Genomic DNA, 20,369 nt, shown 5'->3' on the forward strand with positions numbered 1-20,369 from the left:
GTAATGTAGCTTCATGATTACAGGCTATGAATCCAAGGGTTGTTCAGCAGCTGCTGCTCGGTCTATCATGTTCCCTGCCAATCTCTTAATCCCTTAAAGCTATTTACACCAAGATTTTTCATTGCCTGCTACTCACAGTTCATCCCAGGCCTTCCTCTGTAATTCTTAGCCTCTAATTTTCTTTCCTGTAGTCTTCACAGTAAAATGAATCCAAATAAACAAATGCAATTAATGAAAACAGAAAAAAAAACCTGGTACATACATTGTGTATCCATGTACCTATCCTTTGACCCTATCATATCAAACCTTAAGATAAAATTAGGATTTTGATTCCTTAAGACCATTATATCTATGGAAACTAACTCTTCTATCTCTCTATTGCACTGCCTACCATTATATACAAAGATAAGTTATTCTGGTAAAAAGTCAAATTCAAATTAATATTTATGATTTCCTTACCTCCTTCTCGATCAGGTCTCATTTCTTCTTTCAAATCACGTGCACATGTTGGAACACCTGGACTTCGACCACACTCACTAGGCACCTTAGGGGAATCTTGGCTTCCTGATCCACTGGGTGAAGCTACACCTTTTGGAACCCTTCGCACCACTCCCAATCCACATTCTTGCCCTCCAGGTGACAGCACCTCTTGGAAAGCAGGAACCACCTGCTCTGAGATGGACCCAGGAGAAGCTGATGGGGTTTTGGGTAATTCTGGAACCAAACCAGCAGAACTGGATGGTGACCCCTGAAGTATTTCATCAGGAGCACACACTTTCTCACTGACAGGTTCACTTCCCCTTGCATCTACACTATGCAGGGAACTGAGCGAGCTCACACGAGAGAAGCACACAGGAGTGCCCTCGACACCATACTGGACTGGCTTCTCTGGAGTCAACAGGCCTGAACTTTCACACTGACGAATTGAGGTAGGAGCTGGGGTTAACTGATGTGGAGTTTTTTCTTTGGGGAATTCTTTCTCTTCCTTGATACCACTGCACTCACCAGGTAGAACTTCTTCAACCTTTGGTGAAACACCAGTCAAAGCGTTTTGATCATCCACCTTTTCCTTCTTGATTTCTTTACCACCAGATGGTTCCTCCTGGACATTTTCCAAAGTGGGGGCAGTCTCCCTGAGGTCAGACATGGATGTTGCTGTTGAAAAATTGCATGGTGTTTCATATGGAGTGCCTTCAGTGCAATATGTCATAACGGTGTCATCATGAACGGATGCTGAGGTTCGATCATAGTACATTGTGGCTGATTCACTTTCCCTGGGGGATCCAACATTTGAAGATGCAGGGGGAGGCATCAATGCAGCTGAACCTTTAGATCCTAAATCAGGATCCTCCCCTTCAGCATATCGCAAACTGTAATTGGTGGGCTGGTCTGGATTATCAAGATCAGTCTCTGTATAAACACCATATATACTACTTTCATTTCCATGGACAGGAATTCTGCGAATTCGACCAGGTCCACACTGCTTAATGCATGCTGGATATTTCCTAGCATCCTGGGTTGCTGCTACTTTGTCTGTATCCGACTTCTTGGGCTCCATTACTGCTGTTCCATCTTCAGAGTATTTTAAGCTGTAGTCAACTGGTTGATCTTGAACTTCATCTTCGACATACACATAATCTGAAAACTTACTGTGGGGTGAGCCAGATTTATGTGGAGAATATCGTCCCTTATTATCTGGATGGAATGGCAATGGACTGTATGATGTTTTGTGTTCAGGAAATTGCCGGTTTCCATTGTTATTGGGGGAATCCATACCACTGGATGGCCTACTATCATCTTTTGAAGACCTTCTCCTGTAGTCCTCACCATTTTTTGGAGATGGTGCACTTTCACTATTTACAGATGACCAAGCCCTTGGCTGGGGTGGAGCTGAACAACAGTCTCTTTCTCCTGTGTTCCCGTAGCCAGGCTCTGGAAGCCTTCCCCTTTCCTGCCTTTCCACAATGTCCTCACCAGTTGCTTCTGGCCCTCCTGATTCTTCCCTCCTCTGCCTTCTGCACGGGAGACCAGAATCTTCCCAAGCTCGGCCATTTGGAGGGAGTGAATGCTGCCTGACCACACCATGACCAGATCTGCCCACACATGCAGAGTCAGAACGAGTGCTGGTGACAGATTCCCTGCTTTCAGAACGAGGGACAGGTTGGCCAACACGGGTTGGAATCTGCTGCCGATGACGTGACCTACGCGATGTTACAGAGGCAGATCTGGTCATGGGAGATGCATCATTGGCATCAGGTGATGGCAGAAGATGCGTAGAAGATGAGATGAGTCCTGAGGCACAGGACATTGGCAAGGATGATGGAGTGGTTATTGATCCTGAGGGCGGAGGAGGGCTCCCACTTGGCTCAATGTTTTCACAAGTTTCAGCAAGAGTTTGATCAAGCTCCTGCTGTAGAGCCCTCCTTTTTCGAGCTTGAAGACTTGGGAGGCCATCCTCAGAAAGCTGGGTGGCATGAGGATGGTGATGGTGATGCGAGTGGTGAGAATGATGGTGCGAGTGGGACTGGTGCTGTGATTGCTGCTGATTTTGAGGTTGTTGGGCACTAAGAAGGTTTTTCAGGGCAGCACTTGAGCCCATTGAGATCATCTTGTGCTTGGAATGAACCAAAGAGCGCAGCATACTCATGGCTCCCATCTCCAAGAGGGCTCGCTGATCCTCCCCTTCTCCACAACGAGCTGACAAATTCCACAATGTGCCACAAGCATTGCTCACAATTGTCAAACTGGGAGATTTCAGTTGCTGCAAGAGTACCTTCAAGCACTCATGCTCCCTTAATATTTGCCTGTTAAGTAGAGATTAAAATTATTTACACCATTTCACTGCATATTTCTAATGTGCTTATCATGAAATTTATAAAAAATAAATACCAACAAGTCTATGGTTGCACACATTTATTTTAGCAAAAAGCCATCAAAATTTGAATTTTCTGTTGGTAATTGATAATGATTGTTTTAAGGTTTTTGATATTTGAAAGAAAAATATCCCTTAAGTTGCAAAATGACATTTTAAAAAAATTGAAGTTTTATGCCACCAATCATTTCAATATCTGTCATACTCACATCAGACATTAAGTTTAAACAGAGAATTTAATGGTTTGTTTAATATTAATACAAAACCAATATTTGGGAAGATATCATTAACATCATGACGGTGTGAAATGTTAGCGGTAAAACCACATTTTTTAAGTCACACTTAATTTAAAGTAATATCTGATTTGAAGATGAAAACATATAAGACTTTCCATGATTTATATTAAAATTATGTACATTTAAAATGAAGTTCAAATCCACAGTCTGGTCCTGGGGACTATCAAGCATGACATTAAATTTCCTTCAGACATGGCATACCAAAATTCCTGTCTACGATTCATCTTTAATATGCGTTTTAATGAACGTGTAACTCCTTACTATAAAATGTTGAATTGGTTAAAACTTGATCAGAGGAGAATGCTTCAAAAGGCCTCACAATTATTTAAAGTTCTGAATTCAAAAACCCCTTCATATTTATATGAAAATTTTATATTCAATTCACTTACGGCAAAGAGATCAACCTGCATTACAAAAACATTCCATCTTCCCAAATACCGCACGGCTATATATGAAAAGTCATTCAGTATTTCATCCAGTAAACTATGGAACTCTTTGCCTAATAATGTAAAATTATCCAGGAACACATCCCAATTCAACAGGAAAATGTTTGAATATCTGTCTACCACACTACCAAAATGACCTTATTACTGTTCTATCAGGCTAAATATTTAACTATTGTTCTTTGTATTTGTATGTATGTATTGTACTATATGTTTCGTTCAACTGATGTTAAATTATGTCTTGTTTCACTAGTTTAGAACCAGTTTCACTCCATAGGTTTCAAAACCTAATGTAACCTGTATTCTGCTCCAAGGGACTTTGCTCCCAGAGCAATAAAAATTGTTTATATATATATATATATATATATATATATATATATATATATATATATATATATATATATATATATATATATATATATATATATATATATATATATATAATATATATATACCATTAAATGTTTGCATACTTCAAAATATAAGGCATACAGGATATGTACATTATGATGGCATCATGTTTCTGCTACTTGTTCCTGACATAATACCTCCACTGCCCCAAAACACATCTTTTTGGTCACTGCTTATCTTGCATGTCCCCTTGATAGGAAGCCTATTGAAAAATTGTTCTGGCATATTCCAGGGAGCAAAACAAATACTGCCCACACTCTGCTTGTAGCAGTTATGTTTTGGCTAGGGTATTCCAAAGGCTAACTTCATATCGCAATGTATTTTTCAGAAAAAATCCATCTCTCTTCAATAAAACTTCCATATCTTATGAAGGATTCCAAACAGTTAACAATTTGCAGTGAAATTTTAAAAAATTCCGGTTTTAACTAAATAATATTACAATATCCTAATGTAGCAATGAAGAGGAAATTACCTTTCTATGTACACATAATTCATGAAAATTTTAATATGAATCAACTAAATGTTTTTACATTTATCAGTGGTATCAGGATTGTCATTATTACGGTCGTCGCTATTATGCGAAATGATTACCATGTGGACTGCCTCTGCAATGTTGAAAGAGGTGCAAACAAGATATTGATTTCAAAGCCCAATTTATTCAGGCTCTAGAATGTCATAATAATGTGGATTTACCTCAGATCAACAAGGTAAAGTTTCAATATAAAGAACCCTACAGAAAAAACTCACCTGTAATCTTCTCTAACAGCTATAAGACTAGATATATTTCTTAATATTCCACCAGCATTCTCAATGATGGCAAGAGTTTTGGATGGAGATTTGTAAGAAAGCATTTCAACAAGAAATGCTAATGCACCTTCAACAGCACATATGTCAGCCTGCAATTAAAAATTACAGAAATAAGACACAAATACTTGAATGGCATAAAAGCGACTAAATGAAACCTTAGCGATTCTACTTCAACTCATCATTGTTTTGAATTTAATAACTATGAGGTAACAAAGTGACAGATGAGGCTAGATAACCAATTGTGTGACTGAAATTTCATAAATCAAAATGAGAATCCCTTACTTACATAATTATTGAGCCTTACAAATAATTTATCAATTCATTTACCGTTTTTTAAAAGCCTTAGGCCTTTATAAGGGCACACCAATTCCCAAAAAAGTGCTAAATATAAATAATATAATATAAATAAATATAATAAATCCAAATATAAATCTTTATTAATAAGAGCTAATATAGAATGTATATTTTCTTCTACAATGATGGAGAAGTTCCACAAATTAAAGCATGGAATCATGCATTTCTTTAAGGGGTACAATGTGGCTCTAATGCACTCCTAATACTTGTCAACATCATCACCAATTGTTAATTAATTTAATTTAAATCTTTTAGAGGACAAGTGTGGATAACAAAATGTGTGACATAAAAGAAAAATAGCTTTCTTCAGTGATCTAGTACAAGTTTTTCAGCAATTACCTTACATTTCTTCCCAGATAATGTATGATAGAAAAAGATTATCTATTGGCCTTCTTTTCAAATGTATATACTTTTGTGCAAAAAAAAGGACATTTCCAATAAACCCTATTCCATTAAGTGACATCCTTTAGTCTACCTTTAATAATTATTTTAAATATTTTATAGCCCTAGACATGCCAGTCCATAAGTCTCCACACCAAAAATGGGGCATATGAATTTGATTTAAAACTAATTTCTACTTTCTTGGGACCTAGAATGTAAATGCTGAATCACAAGCATAATATTTCACATCAAACTAACACAATTGCATTTAATAAAATAATTATTTAAAAAAACTACCACGGCACTCCATTGTTAAAAACAACCATTTGAAACAGATTTCCATTTTTTTGTTTGAAACAGGTTTCCTTGAGCATACTCCAATCATCTTAAAGTATCAACTACCAGGACTACAGAGTAATTATTTTAATTTCACATACAGAAAAGTAGCCATGGGGATCATCAATTGAAGGATGATAATAACACCATTTGACAAATATTCTGATAAAGACAGACAGCAATACAATATTAGCTGATACAGAACATTTACTTACTCATGACCTGTGAAGGTACCTGTTGTCCATGCTGTGTGAGCACTGATTTCAATTTTGTAAAAAATTGTTGTATAAATTACCTTATTCATACTGCAGTGTGCTGAAAGATTCCAGAGAGCTGATAATATGGACTTCAAGGTTGATTCCTTGGTGGCTTCCATTGCAGCACGCATTAAGCCTGTTACGGCACCAACCTCTCTCAGTGTCTGCTTGCTGGCAGCATCAGCTCTCCAAGAGAGGTTTCTGAGTACACTAGCCGTTACCTGCAAAAATTGATAATAATATGCTCACGTTAAAACATTGCATAGATTGATTACATGATTGCTAATAGACCCAAAACTTAAAATGTAAGTGAAAATAACTTTGACAATCCAAATGATATTTAGAAGAAACTTATAGTCATTATAATTTTGGGAAGTAAAAATATGGTTTCAGATTAAGTGCATATTTAATTTCAGGTACTTTCAGATGCTTAAATTCTAATTTCACATTCCCTCCACAGATGAATTCAATGTTTTATCTTTATATTTGTGTATCTAAATTTGGTCACAGCATGTTGCTCAGAAATACTACCTTGATCAAAAAGTTCCCGGAATAACCACCGTGTGGCGCTCCCATCGTCCCGATTTGAGTTCTGTTTTTTTTGTTAAATTGGTACATCTGTTGTTGATATTCCCTTTAAATCTTAGTGTCATAACTTGACATTTGCAAAAGTTACGGTCGGTTTTCAGTATGTCCATCAGTGCTTCCTGCGATTTTTCCATTACTTCCTCTCGGCTGCTAAAACGCGTTCCCCGTAATGGTTTTTTAACTCGATTGAACAGAAAGAAGTCACAGGGAGCCAAATCAGGTGAATTCGGTGGCTGTTGGATGGTATTTGTTGCATTTTTCGTCAAAAAATTACGAATAATGATAGCACTGTGCGACGGTGCGTTATCATGGTGCAAAATCCACGAGTTTTCTGCCCACATTTCTGGTCTCTTTCGGCGAATTGCTTCACGCAAACGTCTCATAACGCCCAAATAATACTCTTTGTTTACTGTCTGGCCTTCTGGCAAAAATTCATGATGCACTACACCGTTGTAATCCATGAAAACCGTCAGCATTGCCTTCTTTTTTGACTGAAAACGACGTGGTTTTTTTGGTCTCGGCTCATTTGGTGAACGCCATTCACTTGCCTGATGTCTGGATTGCGTGTCGTACTCATAAACCCACGTCTCGTCTCCAGTAATGATCCTTTTGATGAATGTGGGATCGGATTCAGCCTCGCAAATCATGTCTTTTGCGACGTCAACACGGTCTCTTTTTTGCATGAAATTGAGGTCTTTTGGCACCAACTTTGCTGCTACACGACGGAAACCCAAATCATTAACCACAATGTCTTGGGCGGATCCATAGGCAATGTTCAAGTCCTCCGCTATTTCTCTGATGGTTAATTTGCGGTTATTGACCAACATTTCTTTTACTTTATCAATTTTTTCACCGACTTTCGATGTCGATGGTCTGCCACTGCGTTCATCATCTTCGATTGACTCACGACCACTTCTGAACCGCTCGTGCCACTGGTAAACGACCGTTTTTTTTTAGAGAATCGTTGCCGAAACACTTTTCCAACATTTCCAACGTCCGTGCGCCACTAAATCCGTTTTTTACGCAAAATTTAATACAAGTTCGTTGTTGCAAATTTAAATCCATCTCTGAAATTGTAAAAAAATCGCCAACACACACAGAGATAGATGTACTCTTGGCTACGTAACTTTTGCAAATGTCAAGTTATGACACTAAGATTTAAAGGGAATATCAACAACAGATGTACCAATTTAACAAAAAAACAGAACTCAAATCGGAACGATGGGAGCACCACACGGTGGTTATTCCGGGAACTTTTTGATCAAGGTAGTATGCCTGTTTGATCATAGACATCAGTGATTACAAAAAGTCAAGAAATTAACAGTATTTGAGTTCCTGCAATGCTAAGAACCTACACTTCTTCTTTAATTGTGTGGCTTGATAGCATATTAATAAAAAAATTTTACTCATACTTTCATTACTATAATGCTAGAAAAAATGCTGCCTATTTTATTCTGACAATGGTAATCATAACAGTCTAATCCCTCATTACATGAATGCATTAATATTGAAACTTGATTCTTCTTTAATTTCTGTATTTCAACTCATGAAGAGATTTACCTTCAGATCTTTATGCTTCAAGGAAAAATATTCACCCAGAATATTTGAAGATCATTCTTGTAAATATGATTCCAAAGACAACACAACAGCATCCACCATGCCATAATATATTTTTAAACATGGACTTAGAGAGAAAAACACTCCCAACCTTTGGTATCAATATATTACATAGTCAACCTGCTTTTAGACATGATGGATAACAAGAGACGTTTCAGGCGTGATATGGTGGAATATCATGATTAATTAAAAATAGCAATTTTCCACAAAAATAAGTAATATTTAAGTAATAAGTAAGTATTTTTGTGGAAAATTGCTATTTTTAATTAATGATGGATAACCTCTAAATAATGACATATTTGCACAGTCATGAAGATTGACAATTACAAATTATTAATATATTACACATTATAGGACTGGCTGACATCCTTATATTTATCACGTGAATTATAATACCCTAAAGTCATAGGAATGAGCAAACCGATTATAAAATCTCCATTGTCAATAATGATTTCTGTATTAAGTATTTTTTTAAGCAACATAAACACTAATTATATCAAAATTGCACTGTACTAATTCACCTGTTTCATTTGTTGAACAATCTCTACATTAAACATATGCATTTATTTACGCAGGTAAAGAAAAGCATGTGCTTCTACAAAATAAATAAGATCTTCAAGACTACTTCTACAGACCTGACGTAAGTCTTCACTGGGAGACTCAAGCTGGGCAACAAGTGCTTTCATAAATGGTCTAAATGAGCACAGGAGGGCCTTGTTTGTTCCATCACCAAAGGTAAGGTTAGTTAGAGCCATTCCAGCATAACGCCTAAGCATCACACAATAATGGTCACTAGTCGTGCTTCCATGTGCTTCATGATCAACCTGAAGATAAGAAAAATCAACAAACACATATTAAAAATGTTGCTGCTTTTATTTTCATTTCATCATGAAAGAATTTGCTGATTGATTGAAAATAATATAGAATATAAAGCTGATTAATTTCTTTATAACATCCATGGTCTAGAAAAATCCATTATTTAGCACCACTCTGGTCATACTAGTGCCAGCTAAAATGAGCTGAACTGCATAAAATTAGTCCCAAATGAGATATTGACAAAGAAACAAAATGTATTTACCTAGCATGGCCAAAATTCATGAAGAATTGCAATCAGCATTAATGATGTGCATTCCATAAACATATTAAATTTAGTCAAATTCTAGTGACAATGGTGATTGGGAACACATCTAATAGTCAAGGTCAACGTTTTTTTAAAATTCAATTGTTCCCGACTCAACCTTGTGTTGAGTCGGGGACAGTCAAGGTCAAATTTGTAACAAGGGGTAGATGATTTTAAATATATGGAGACAGGCAGGATTTTAGGAGCAGAGGTAACGGAGAAGTATTACTCCACATGAATGGCACCGATGGACACAGAGCTGTCTCATCCAATGTTTAGAATTACAGAGACACCAACAAATCTATCTCCATAGAAACTGGAGGCTATGTAATCAGTAGAAGAAACTTTTTTTTTACCAATCATTTCCCCACCAACTATCTCTATCATTTCTGTAACGAACCTGTATCAGTTCTGCCACAGCATGCAGTCCACCCAATTGGCACATGGCATGGCGGTGCTCCTCATCAAATGATAATTTCATTAGTGCAGCAATTGTTGTTCCAGGATGTCTCTCAACATCTTCTGTAATTCAGTCAATTGCAACACATAAATGTTAGACATTTAATTGGCAGGGATTGGGGCTATGAAAAATATATAAATGATACATGCTACAGAGAAATAAGAACAGATATTGTGCAACCTATGTAGACGTATGTGAGAAGGCTTCCCCTGTGTTCTATTGCTGGATGAAGCAGGGATTTCAGTATTTGAAGCTTCAAACTGAGGGTGCATTATTTGACTGAAGTGAAACCTTCATCAACTGAAGGCATTCGATATAAAAGTAAACTGCAAGCCCTTCTCCCTCTGATCTACATGCATAGGTATAATAAATGGCAGAGTATATACATGAAAGAGACAGAGACAGAGTACATGAAATATTTGAACAAAATAATTAAAATACACTATATAAGGTTTGTATAAAAAGTACCAACAGCAATTTTTTCCTGGTGTGCACGTGAAGTGCTGAACTCAGACTGTTGGTTTAGTGTGCACTTGATTGCAGATCATATTGGCATTGATTAGATGACCTTACACACCATTTTACAGAAAAATTGGGGATGCAAAAGATCTGTGCTAAACTCATCCCAAAGGTCTTGATGAACAACCAAAAGCAGAGTCGAGAGTCTGCTTGCAAAGACCCTCTGCAACAGCATTGCGTTAATTCCCCAACCCTCTTATAGTCCTGACTTGGCACCAGCAGACTATTTCTATTCCCAAAAGTGAAATTCTCCCTTAAAGGACACTACCATGGGACCCTTAGAGTCATTAAAGAAGCTTGCAAGTATATGCTTAAGGACCTTCCGAAATCCATCTACCAGGGAGACTTTGAGTCATGAAAAAGCTCCTGGCAAAATGGGCTGATGCACAAGGAATGTACTTTTAAGAATTTTGAGGCATTGTAGCAATATCTGAAATAAAATTATTTCCCGGATTCTTTTTATACATCCTATGTATGTACTGGTACCATAGTTTACCATGGAATAATGAAAGTGCACACAAAAGAAGTTCACATATAGGCAAGATAATGCTTATAGAGAAATTCTAGGCCATAATCAAAGCTGACATATCTAGATAACCATAAAACCATAAACACAGTAATCAACCCGAAGGTCAGTTTAGTAGGTGATGGCAGAGTTCACCCAGTACTAAGCCCTATACGGGGTGTGAAAATTCACACATCAGGGTAGGGGGGCCAGTTCCTTTCCCTGTGCCAGTTATGGTTTCCCAAGAAGACCTGGTACCCGAAAAATCACTTTAGCTTGGGTGGAGCTGCAGGTGCCCAGAGTGCCTTGCCCGGGAATCGAACCCGGGACCCTCTGGTCAGCAGTCCAACGCTCCACCCACTGGACTACCTTATATCTAGATAATTATAATGATATTTATGCACATTTCTTTCACATTTTTATGTATCATCAGCTTTCAATATTATTAGAACTTATAGTATATTTTCAGTTTATTTTGACATTAGACCATAACACAAGGAAGTCTTGAAAATTAAAAAAGTGTTTATCTTTTTTGTTTCAGATTGATCAGGTCTCTGAATGTTTTAAAAAAAAGGTAAATAATTTTAAATTTGCTATTCATTTACCCATGCAAAGATGAATGATAAACTGAATTGTGTGAATTGTCACAAATAAGACAATTTTGTCTTTGCCACAAAAGTTGGTGCACAGATGGAGTTAGCAAGAGAAAATTATTGCTATACCTAACTGTTTTTAGGTGATGACAAGAAAACCTTTTGTTTTCATTTGATTTTCATCTAATTATGTAGGTCAAAGGATGGGAACATTTTCTGTGAGCCTGACTATATAGCAGCTTCCATGACCAAAGATAATTTAATCCACTGAATTCAACATTTTAAATTACCATATTTTCCCACTGATAAGCCTCATAACAAGTGCGTACATAAGGCATAAACAATCTATGTATTTGAGATGGATGAAAGAGTTCTCACTTGAGTTACTACAAATACAATTTTTCCACTCATATAGCATTTCATGTCACCGTAGCATTTTCTATTCAATGAAATTCAAATTTCTATTTGTAATGGTATTTAGGCAGATGCCGTAACCCTTTCTGTATACTGCCCAATATGCTGATGGTTCAAATTTTCCACTTTATAACAAGAACTTTCCACATATCCAGTTTTTTTGGAATTACCAATTAGAAAAAATGCATTTCTACTTGGGAATATCATATCTGAGAATAAAAAATTGCTTTTGGAAAAGTGGTGGCCAATATATTTAATACACAATATCTAAAGAGGTAATATGGTTATTTGATAAAAAACTGATTGCAATAAATATCTTAATTTTTAGTTGCTTGGACTAAATTTATCTATTCTTAATTTTGGGTGGTTGCAAATAATTTTACATTGGATTTGATAATTTTTCATGTGATTTTCTTTAATTCCCTTGTTTTCCCACATAACCAACTGACTAAACTATGAACATGACTTAATTCCACAACTCTTCCAACCCTTGAGGTTGTCCACATCCGCGATTACCATAATAATCGATTTCCCATTATTTTATTTATTGGCCAACTTTTATTATAAACTCAACTCCTGGCAGCTGGCCTGATACCCTTCACAGATGACAGACAGTCAACTGCTGATGTAACCTATGCATGTACAGGTAATAGGCAATGGAATACAAACTAATGACTACATTGGTTGGTAAAGTCTTTTGCAAAGTCCAATGAATGTGCTCACAAAATCATTTTTTATTAGTTTTGAGTGTTCTTTTCATGTTTAAAAATCTTAAATTTCATGTTAATGTAATTTATTTGTCTGATACCTTGCCCAGACCAGCTCAATATCGTAGGAGTATTATAATATTTACCACAAATTCCTCAAATGAAATTGCTAGGTAATTCTACTAATGACTGTGTCCTATTGTTATTCTGTATGGTTTTCAATGGTCCACAAAGGTAGCCTTGAAAGACTTAATTTCACATAATATTCATATATTGTGGGAAATGGGGTACTTGGCATATTATGTATACTGTAAGGCATCACTGTAATAAGTGAATAGGAATGAATAAGTATTTCGAACAAAACTATAATGCTATCACATTTAACAAATTATAACCAAACTTAAAATTGTGCAATTAATATGAATATTATGCAATTTTAATCACTTAAAATATAGCTGTATTTGTCACTATATATCCATATAAGTTGGGTTTTGGAAAAAAAGGTACAGTGAATGTGAGTTGATGTGTTTACTATGTTATAAACCAGCTATTTACTTAATGAATGGTCCTCTGTGACTCTCATAATGTTGCAGCATCAATTATTAACTAATTATGAATGTGACTTAATAGAAAAAAGTCTGATTCAATTAGTTAACTGTTCATTAATTGATATCACTTAAAATTTGATCTGCAATTTGACTAATTGAAAGAATCCTGCTTTGCACACCCCGATTTTCAGATAAAACTTTTAGCGACCAGTACACTTTTAATCAATTTCACAGCAATGCAAAAGGACGGCAAAAAATCAGGTTCTGATTATATTCCATTTTCTTAAACAAAAGATTTCTATTATATGACTACCTTGGATGTTACCCCGCCGGCCTCGGTGGCGGCGGGGTAACGTCCTCGCCTACCAACCCAGAGGTCGTGGGTTTGATTCCCACCTAGGTGGATTTCCCTCCATCTAGGGCTTGGTTGTATGTGATTGTCGTCAAATGTCTGTAATGTAGGGTTAGGTGGAAGAAGGGACTATTAGTCCCAACCTCGCCCAATTAAGTCGATAAATAAATAAATAAAAATAAATAAATACCTTGACTAGCATCATATTCAGGGCTTAACAAAGCTTCTAGAATAATGGACTGTAGATTATTAAGCCTCTTTGGTTTCGATTCAAGTTTAAAATTGAAAAATTCCATAAGTTTAAGTAATAACATTCATTATAGAACCAAAAACTGACCTTGCATTGCTGGTGGTGGTGATGTTTGTCCTCCTTCAATGCCTAAGCTGTCACTCATGTTACTATCTGTCCCACCACTCCTGCCTCTCCTCTGCTGCCAACTCCGTTGACCATTTGATGAATCACGAGAAAGGGAGTCACAATATTCACGCACTTGTTCAAGTAGCCTTAGCACCCTGGCTTCCCTTCTGCCACGCTTATCATCAGCATGAGAATGTACAACATTGTGCAGTGCTCTAGCAGCTCTACGACGTGTGGCACCATCAAGTTCACCACCATGGAGTAGTTGAACAAGGAGGGGAAGACATCCTTCAAGAACATAAATTGGGTTAAAATTAACATGTGAAAATAGGTATGTTTCTTAAATATTTCTATGGAAGGAAATCATGTTCCCCATGAAAAATATCATAGTAATGAATGCTATTGCTTCATTTGCCATAAATCATGAAAAGTAGGCATGAAAAGATTTTCACAGAGAAGTGCAAAAGTAATGTAATGCACAGTTTCATAACCATTATTTGATTCCAAAATATCTGGAGTTTAAACATATATTTTTTTGAGGAATTCATCCCAAATAACATGTAGTAAAGCTACATAACCACTAGGCCTCCTTTAAATTGGTTTACCCAATCTCATTTTTGCATTTTGATGGGGTGTGTATACCAAATACATACAGCATGCTATAGAGAAAATCATACATACCATTTTTGCACTTTATCATTTTTGTAATTAACATCATTTAATTATTTGGAAATCATATGCAAAGAGTCCTCTGACATCATATGCCAAAAAGTTCTATGACAAAAGGGAGATAAAATAACCCCACAGTAAAGAGTGAAAATAGGAAAGGATAATATTGTGGGTAAAAAATTAAGATATGCTGGAAATTTGAAAAGAAATATTTATGATAAGATCAATAGATGGAAGCTCTACATACAGTTCATAAAACTAGTAATGGAAATTGTGAAAGTTATGAAATAAGATTTTGCCAAGAGGTTGGTCAATGGGAAACTACATTGGAAATTGCATTAAATCAAAACTAAGCTTTATGAATATTGATCATAATTTTTCTGTCCTGGTGGCAGCAGGGTATGTCCTCACCTGCCAAACCATTGGTCATGGGTTTGATTCCCACCTAGGTGGGTTTTCCTCCACCTAGACCTTGGATGTTTGTGGTTGTAATTGTTGTTATTTTATGTTTATAATCTGATGTAAAAGGCAATAAATTGGCTGTTATCAGATTATTATTATGCAAATAATTCATCTATAGACTAATGCAAAATTATATAAAATTAAATTACACTTTAGAGAGACTAATTAATACTATTGCTCACCAGATTGCCGCATAGCAATGCAGCTATCGGGTGAACTGCTCATTGCAAGGAGGGTTCGACTCATGTCCTCTTTGTCATGAGTACCAAGCATTGACAGCAATCCATAAACCATCTCAACTTTGGCCCCTAGTTGCTGTTGACTGTAACTTCTTCTGGCAGCTCCATCCGGCAAAGATGCTGCCCCCTCCAATGGCATTCCACTCATGCCACCAATGAATGCAGCTCCCCCACCCATTGATCCAACACTTGACGTGAAACTCATAACACTTGCCATATCCTGTGGTGAAGCAAGGAATTGTATAAAACAGGAGCAAATGCAATTTTAGAATAAATCTATAGCATAAATATTCACTATCGCCCACTAGGTGAATTAGTGAAAATGTTAGTAATAAATATACCAAAATCACATTCAGATATTTCAATGATAAAAATAATACACATGAAATACTGGTACATGATATTTTAGTTGCCACACAAATAGAACAGATAGAAATTACTCTATGAAACTCTACTCTATGAAATTTAACACTCAAAAACATAGTTCTCAGAAGTATCCACATCTTGTTAAAATCTTCATTTAGTATACTCAGTATATTTGTGTAGATATTCATTCACGAAACAAAAAAAAAGTAAATTAAATTTTGCAAACATAACAGAAGCAACATTATTAAAAAGAAAATATGATGACTGATGAACAAATGGAAATCATATCCATACAAAACTAGATCATGAGGTTCCCTGATATGGCTACATGACTTCAACTTCCTCATTAAATTTCCAAATATAGTCCTGTTTAAGTCCAAATATAGTCATCTCCAAGTTCTCATTTTGAAAAAAATTTAGGACACATGGAGACAAAACAGAGGGAGCTATTATTCTGCCAATATAATGAACATTTCTATAAAAATAGGCTTTAGATAAACAAAGGTAGAAAGGCAAAAAATGACAAATAGTGAAACCAAATTATTAAAAAATTGATTGCATGGATTTTAATTCATGGAAAATATCATCCTATGATGACAGCAGATTGCAATTCACAGCATTGTCTACCATGAGCATTGCAGATTTTGCACAACCATGAAAATGTTTAAGTCTCTTGACCTTCCAAAACACTCACTATTGGAGTATATTATGCCTTTTCCACTTCTTCAGACTACTGTAATTTCTATGCTTCTTCACACCATCATTCAATACCTATTCTTATAAGCCCTCTGCATAACCACCATTATTCCTTCTGTAAGAGTAAATTTATTCTGTCCTAAACATCCCCAATATTCTCTTAATATCTCCTTCATCTACTTTTTTTTCCTTCCAAAATTTCACCCACCATTATTACTTTTTTTCTCTTTCTATTACTTTTCTGTTTTTCTTCCATTCCCTCATTATTCCTTTTTCATATATTGTGACATTTTTCATTTGTTATTATTACTTATTCCGCGGCAAAAGTAGAAATGCTATTAAAATACTGATTACTGTCATGATTATTGCATGCAATGGATCCAGGCAGTATTTGCCTTTCCTCAAGTGGTGATGCTGATGTACCATTGTACAGATGTGCTCAACATTGTTTAAGTTTATTTCTTTTATTTTATTAGTAGTGGTCTAATTTATTTATATGGAATAGGGTCTTATCGATTCCTTCAAAATTAGTAGCAAACCCAATGCCCATGTACTTTCCCATAAGTCTCATTCTTACCATTTTCAAGACTAGATGGATTAACATCCTAGTTCTCTATCTCAATCCTCCAACATGATTTATTATAACAACAATGTTTCAGACATATCATACATAAGATATCCTTTAATGTTAATTCTATTCCTTCATTAAAATTTTCATTAAAGCTGGATAGTTTAGGGGAGGTTAAAAATCTTACTCAGATGTAAAATTGGGATGATAGGCCCCCAATTTTGTGGAATAATGATGATAATCAAATAACTACATTTGAGCACTTATAAAAGAAAAAACTTCCATGAAAATTGAGAGTAGAAAAATGTTTGACACAACTCCTCAAGAGTAGATGCCAATCTTATAGAAAAAATTTTGATACTTAAATGGATATGGATATTTAAGTGGAAAACCATACAAAAACCATAAAACAAAAACAAAAAAGTTGTTGAGAAATCTACAAACTTGCATGTACACAGAATTTTAGCCAGAAAAGAATAATATGCTGCTTCTAAGACCAACGCTTAAACACTGAAGAATGAACTCTTAAGAAACATTTCCTTGGATCATTAAATGGCAATGGGAGATAGGAGCTTGATTGTTATTACCTGTGTGGAATTTGTTTACTTCAGTCATCCAAATACAAGGATACATTGGCACGTGGCACATTCAAATGAGCAAGAACTACCAGCACCTAGCACTGAACACACATTTTCCTCATCTTATTTTGAATTTAGAACCAAAAAAAAAGCTAGGAAAGTGAATAATATCCAAAAGGCATGTGACCTAACTGGGTGTCTTTTCAGGAGTCAAGGAGAAAATGGTACAAGGAGCATGAACTGAAATCACCTTACTTATGGATTAATAATGGGTGAAATCACATGGATTCTTTAGTTTCTGAGCTTGATTACTGAAAAAGAGCAGTTCCTCTTTCAGCTCAATTACAAAATAATCTAATGAAAAAAATATGGATAACCTAAGAGCCATAAAGTTAATACTTGCAGATCAGTCAAATATAAGAGGTATTAAAGAGCCTTTTTGAAACAACCTTTAGGTAAGATTTACATAATGCCAGCATTTTTCCAATTTGACACCTTACAAGTACAATGCTAAACAGAAAAATAATGCTGAAAGTTTACCACATTCAAATCACTTAACATAAATTTTTATGATGTTAGTGTCCTTAAATAATTCAAAGGGAACCCTGCCATTTTTTAGATTAACAGATGTCTATAAAGGATATACAATAGTAGATCAATCACTTGAGTCAAAAGTAACATAAGAATTGGAACAATTGCTGCATTTAGGTTGGGGAGGATATATGATTTGACTATAGTCCCAAAGAACCAGATTCAATTTAAAATTACTTTGAATACAGCCAGCTTCACCCAAGTTGTGTTATTTTTCAGGCACCAGGTCTTCCTAGATAACCACAAGTACCTCAAGAAAAGGACCCGGCCCTTTTTACCCAAATGGTTTAACTTGCATGCAATAGGGATTTAAATGTGATTAATTACTCAGATCATTACTGGGACTGTTTCAGTTGAAGGGAAGGCATGGGAGGTTTTTCTTAAAAACACAGTAATCCATCCCAAGTTTGGTTTACTAGGTCAGGGAAAAGCTCATCTAATGTTAAGATTAATGGTGAATGAAATTCACATGTCAGGGTAAGAGGTCCACCTTCTTTCCCTGTGCCATCAGTGGTCTATCAGATACCGGTCCGGCATCTGAAATATTAGGGTGAAGCCAAGGATTCCCAAAGACATCACCCAGAAACACATTTAGACCCTCATATAGGTTCTACCCAATGAAAAGCCTCTAGGTTGATTAAAAATTCAATAAAAATATGGATTATTAAATAGGAAACTCATCTATGCCGATCACCAGTATTGTTATCATCTAAGGCAGCCTGAACTACTATCCTGGTCGTACTCTGATGTTCCTTTCTACTTGTAATATCATGGTGTAATTGCAAGTTCACCCCTTTCTATATCCAAACTAATCTTCGCATAAGTGCTCATTTGGTCTTTAAACATCCTTTCATTGTTCTAACCGTTTGCGGTATTTAAATATTTCAATTATTTTCAGTTTTTTACTATATTCATTGTTAGTCTTATTTTCAGTTAATTATTTAATTTTATAATTTTTATCGATTTACTGTTTCTATTTTCTCCAATATCCCCCACCCATCCTTTGCCCATTTATAAGAGTACGGCTGGGGTGAACTCTTCCCATTATATCCTTTTGTTGATGATCCTAAGTAAAGCAATTGCCTCGTGTGAAACCAAACTTATAGCTCTTCAGCCCTCATATACTGCTTCTTTTCCTTTTTTTTGGTTTGTTACTAACACTGATCTAGCATGGCATTAATGTGATTTTTGACTATCTATTTCATTCATAGTAATCCCTTCATTTTCACATCAGGCAGATGTTATGATAAAGAAATGAGTGAAAACCATGCGTAATTGTTCTGTATAATACACAGTTAGAGGTGTGACTTTAAACCTCTAACTCCATATTTCTTTCCAGAAAAGTCAGAATGAATTCATTGATACTAGTCTCCAAAAACCAAGATGACTCATCCATAATTGTCCAAGTTTCAGATGGACATACTTAAATAAAATTGGACTTTTCACAATTATGACATTTTAATTTAATTATTTTTAATAAATGAGTGAATATCAATTTTGATATACAATACATAGAAAAGATTAGACAAGATATCATGTGGGATTCTGTCATTAATGTTGATTGCTTTAGCAGAAAACTCATCGGAACAAATAGCTTCTAAGTTGGTCAATATCCCCAAATCATCATCACCTCCAAACACCAAAATCTTATTAAAAGTAGTTTATCAATGGGAAAGTTAAGTAGGTATTAGAAATGGAATAATAAATTTTCACAATTTCTAGAATAAATAACTTCAAATTCTATGTTAAAACATTTATCTTTCCTCGCTCCAACTTCTGTTAGAATTTTCTCTAAAGAGATATTGAAAATTCATACTTTAATTTATTCTAAATAAACACATTAAGGCCTTACTGTGCCATGCTATCAGGAAAATAATTCTTAAGAACTGGATCGCAGTAGTATCTATGGTAGTAGCATCCTGCTGCACTTATTTTGTCAGATTGTACACACTCTTCCCTAATATCAAGTGGGGTACATCCAGTCTTAGAGGAGTTTGGGTTACCGATTGGCTCTAAAACTGAAATGAAAACTGCCCACACCCATCATAGCAGTTTGTCGCACTGCTGGGCAATTAAAACACTGCCCATAAATTTCCCATGCAAAATGGAATAGAGAGCATTGTTCTCATGGCTAGAATATAACTTTATCAGTGATTGTTTTCAGTGTCATAAGGAGCTATTGTTGTAATATGACAAAAAGACAAGAGTATTGCTGTCACAATGTTAACCTTGTTACTGTTTTTCTTACTGATAAAATTTCTC

At 35.6% G+C, this 20,369-nt stretch overlaps 1 protein-coding gene across 3 annotated transcripts in view; it reads right to left on the minus strand.

Annotated features, from left to right (window-relative positions):
• LOC139690930 (adenomatous polyposis coli protein-like) overlaps positions 1-20,369 on the minus strand; it is a 342,509-nt gene that overhangs the window by 28,556 nt on the left and 293,584 nt on the right. For all 3 annotated transcript variants that reach the window (XM_071588565.1, XM_071588564.1, XM_071588566.1), the window contains 7 exons: positions 15,252-15,528; positions 13,918-14,226; positions 9,883-10,004; positions 8,998-9,186; positions 6,196-6,378; positions 4,770-4,918; positions 460-2,804 (listed from right to left, as the gene is read on the minus strand). In XM_071588565.1, coding sequence (XP_071444666.1) covers positions 460-2,804; positions 4,770-4,918; positions 6,196-6,378; positions 8,998-9,186; positions 9,883-10,004; positions 13,918-14,226; positions 15,252-15,528 — 3,574 coding nt within the window. The remainder of the gene's footprint in view (positions 1-459; positions 2,805-4,769; positions 4,919-6,195; positions 6,379-8,997; positions 9,187-9,882; positions 10,005-13,917; positions 14,227-15,251; positions 15,529-20,369) is intronic.

This window comes from Hetaerina americana, unplaced genomic scaffold, assembly GCF_022747635.1.
Source record: "Hetaerina americana unplaced genomic scaffold, ioHetAmer1.1.p SCAF_3, whole genome shotgun sequence".
Classification (NCBI taxonomy): domain Eukaryota; kingdom Metazoa; phylum Arthropoda; class Insecta; order Odonata; family Calopterygidae; genus Hetaerina; species Hetaerina americana.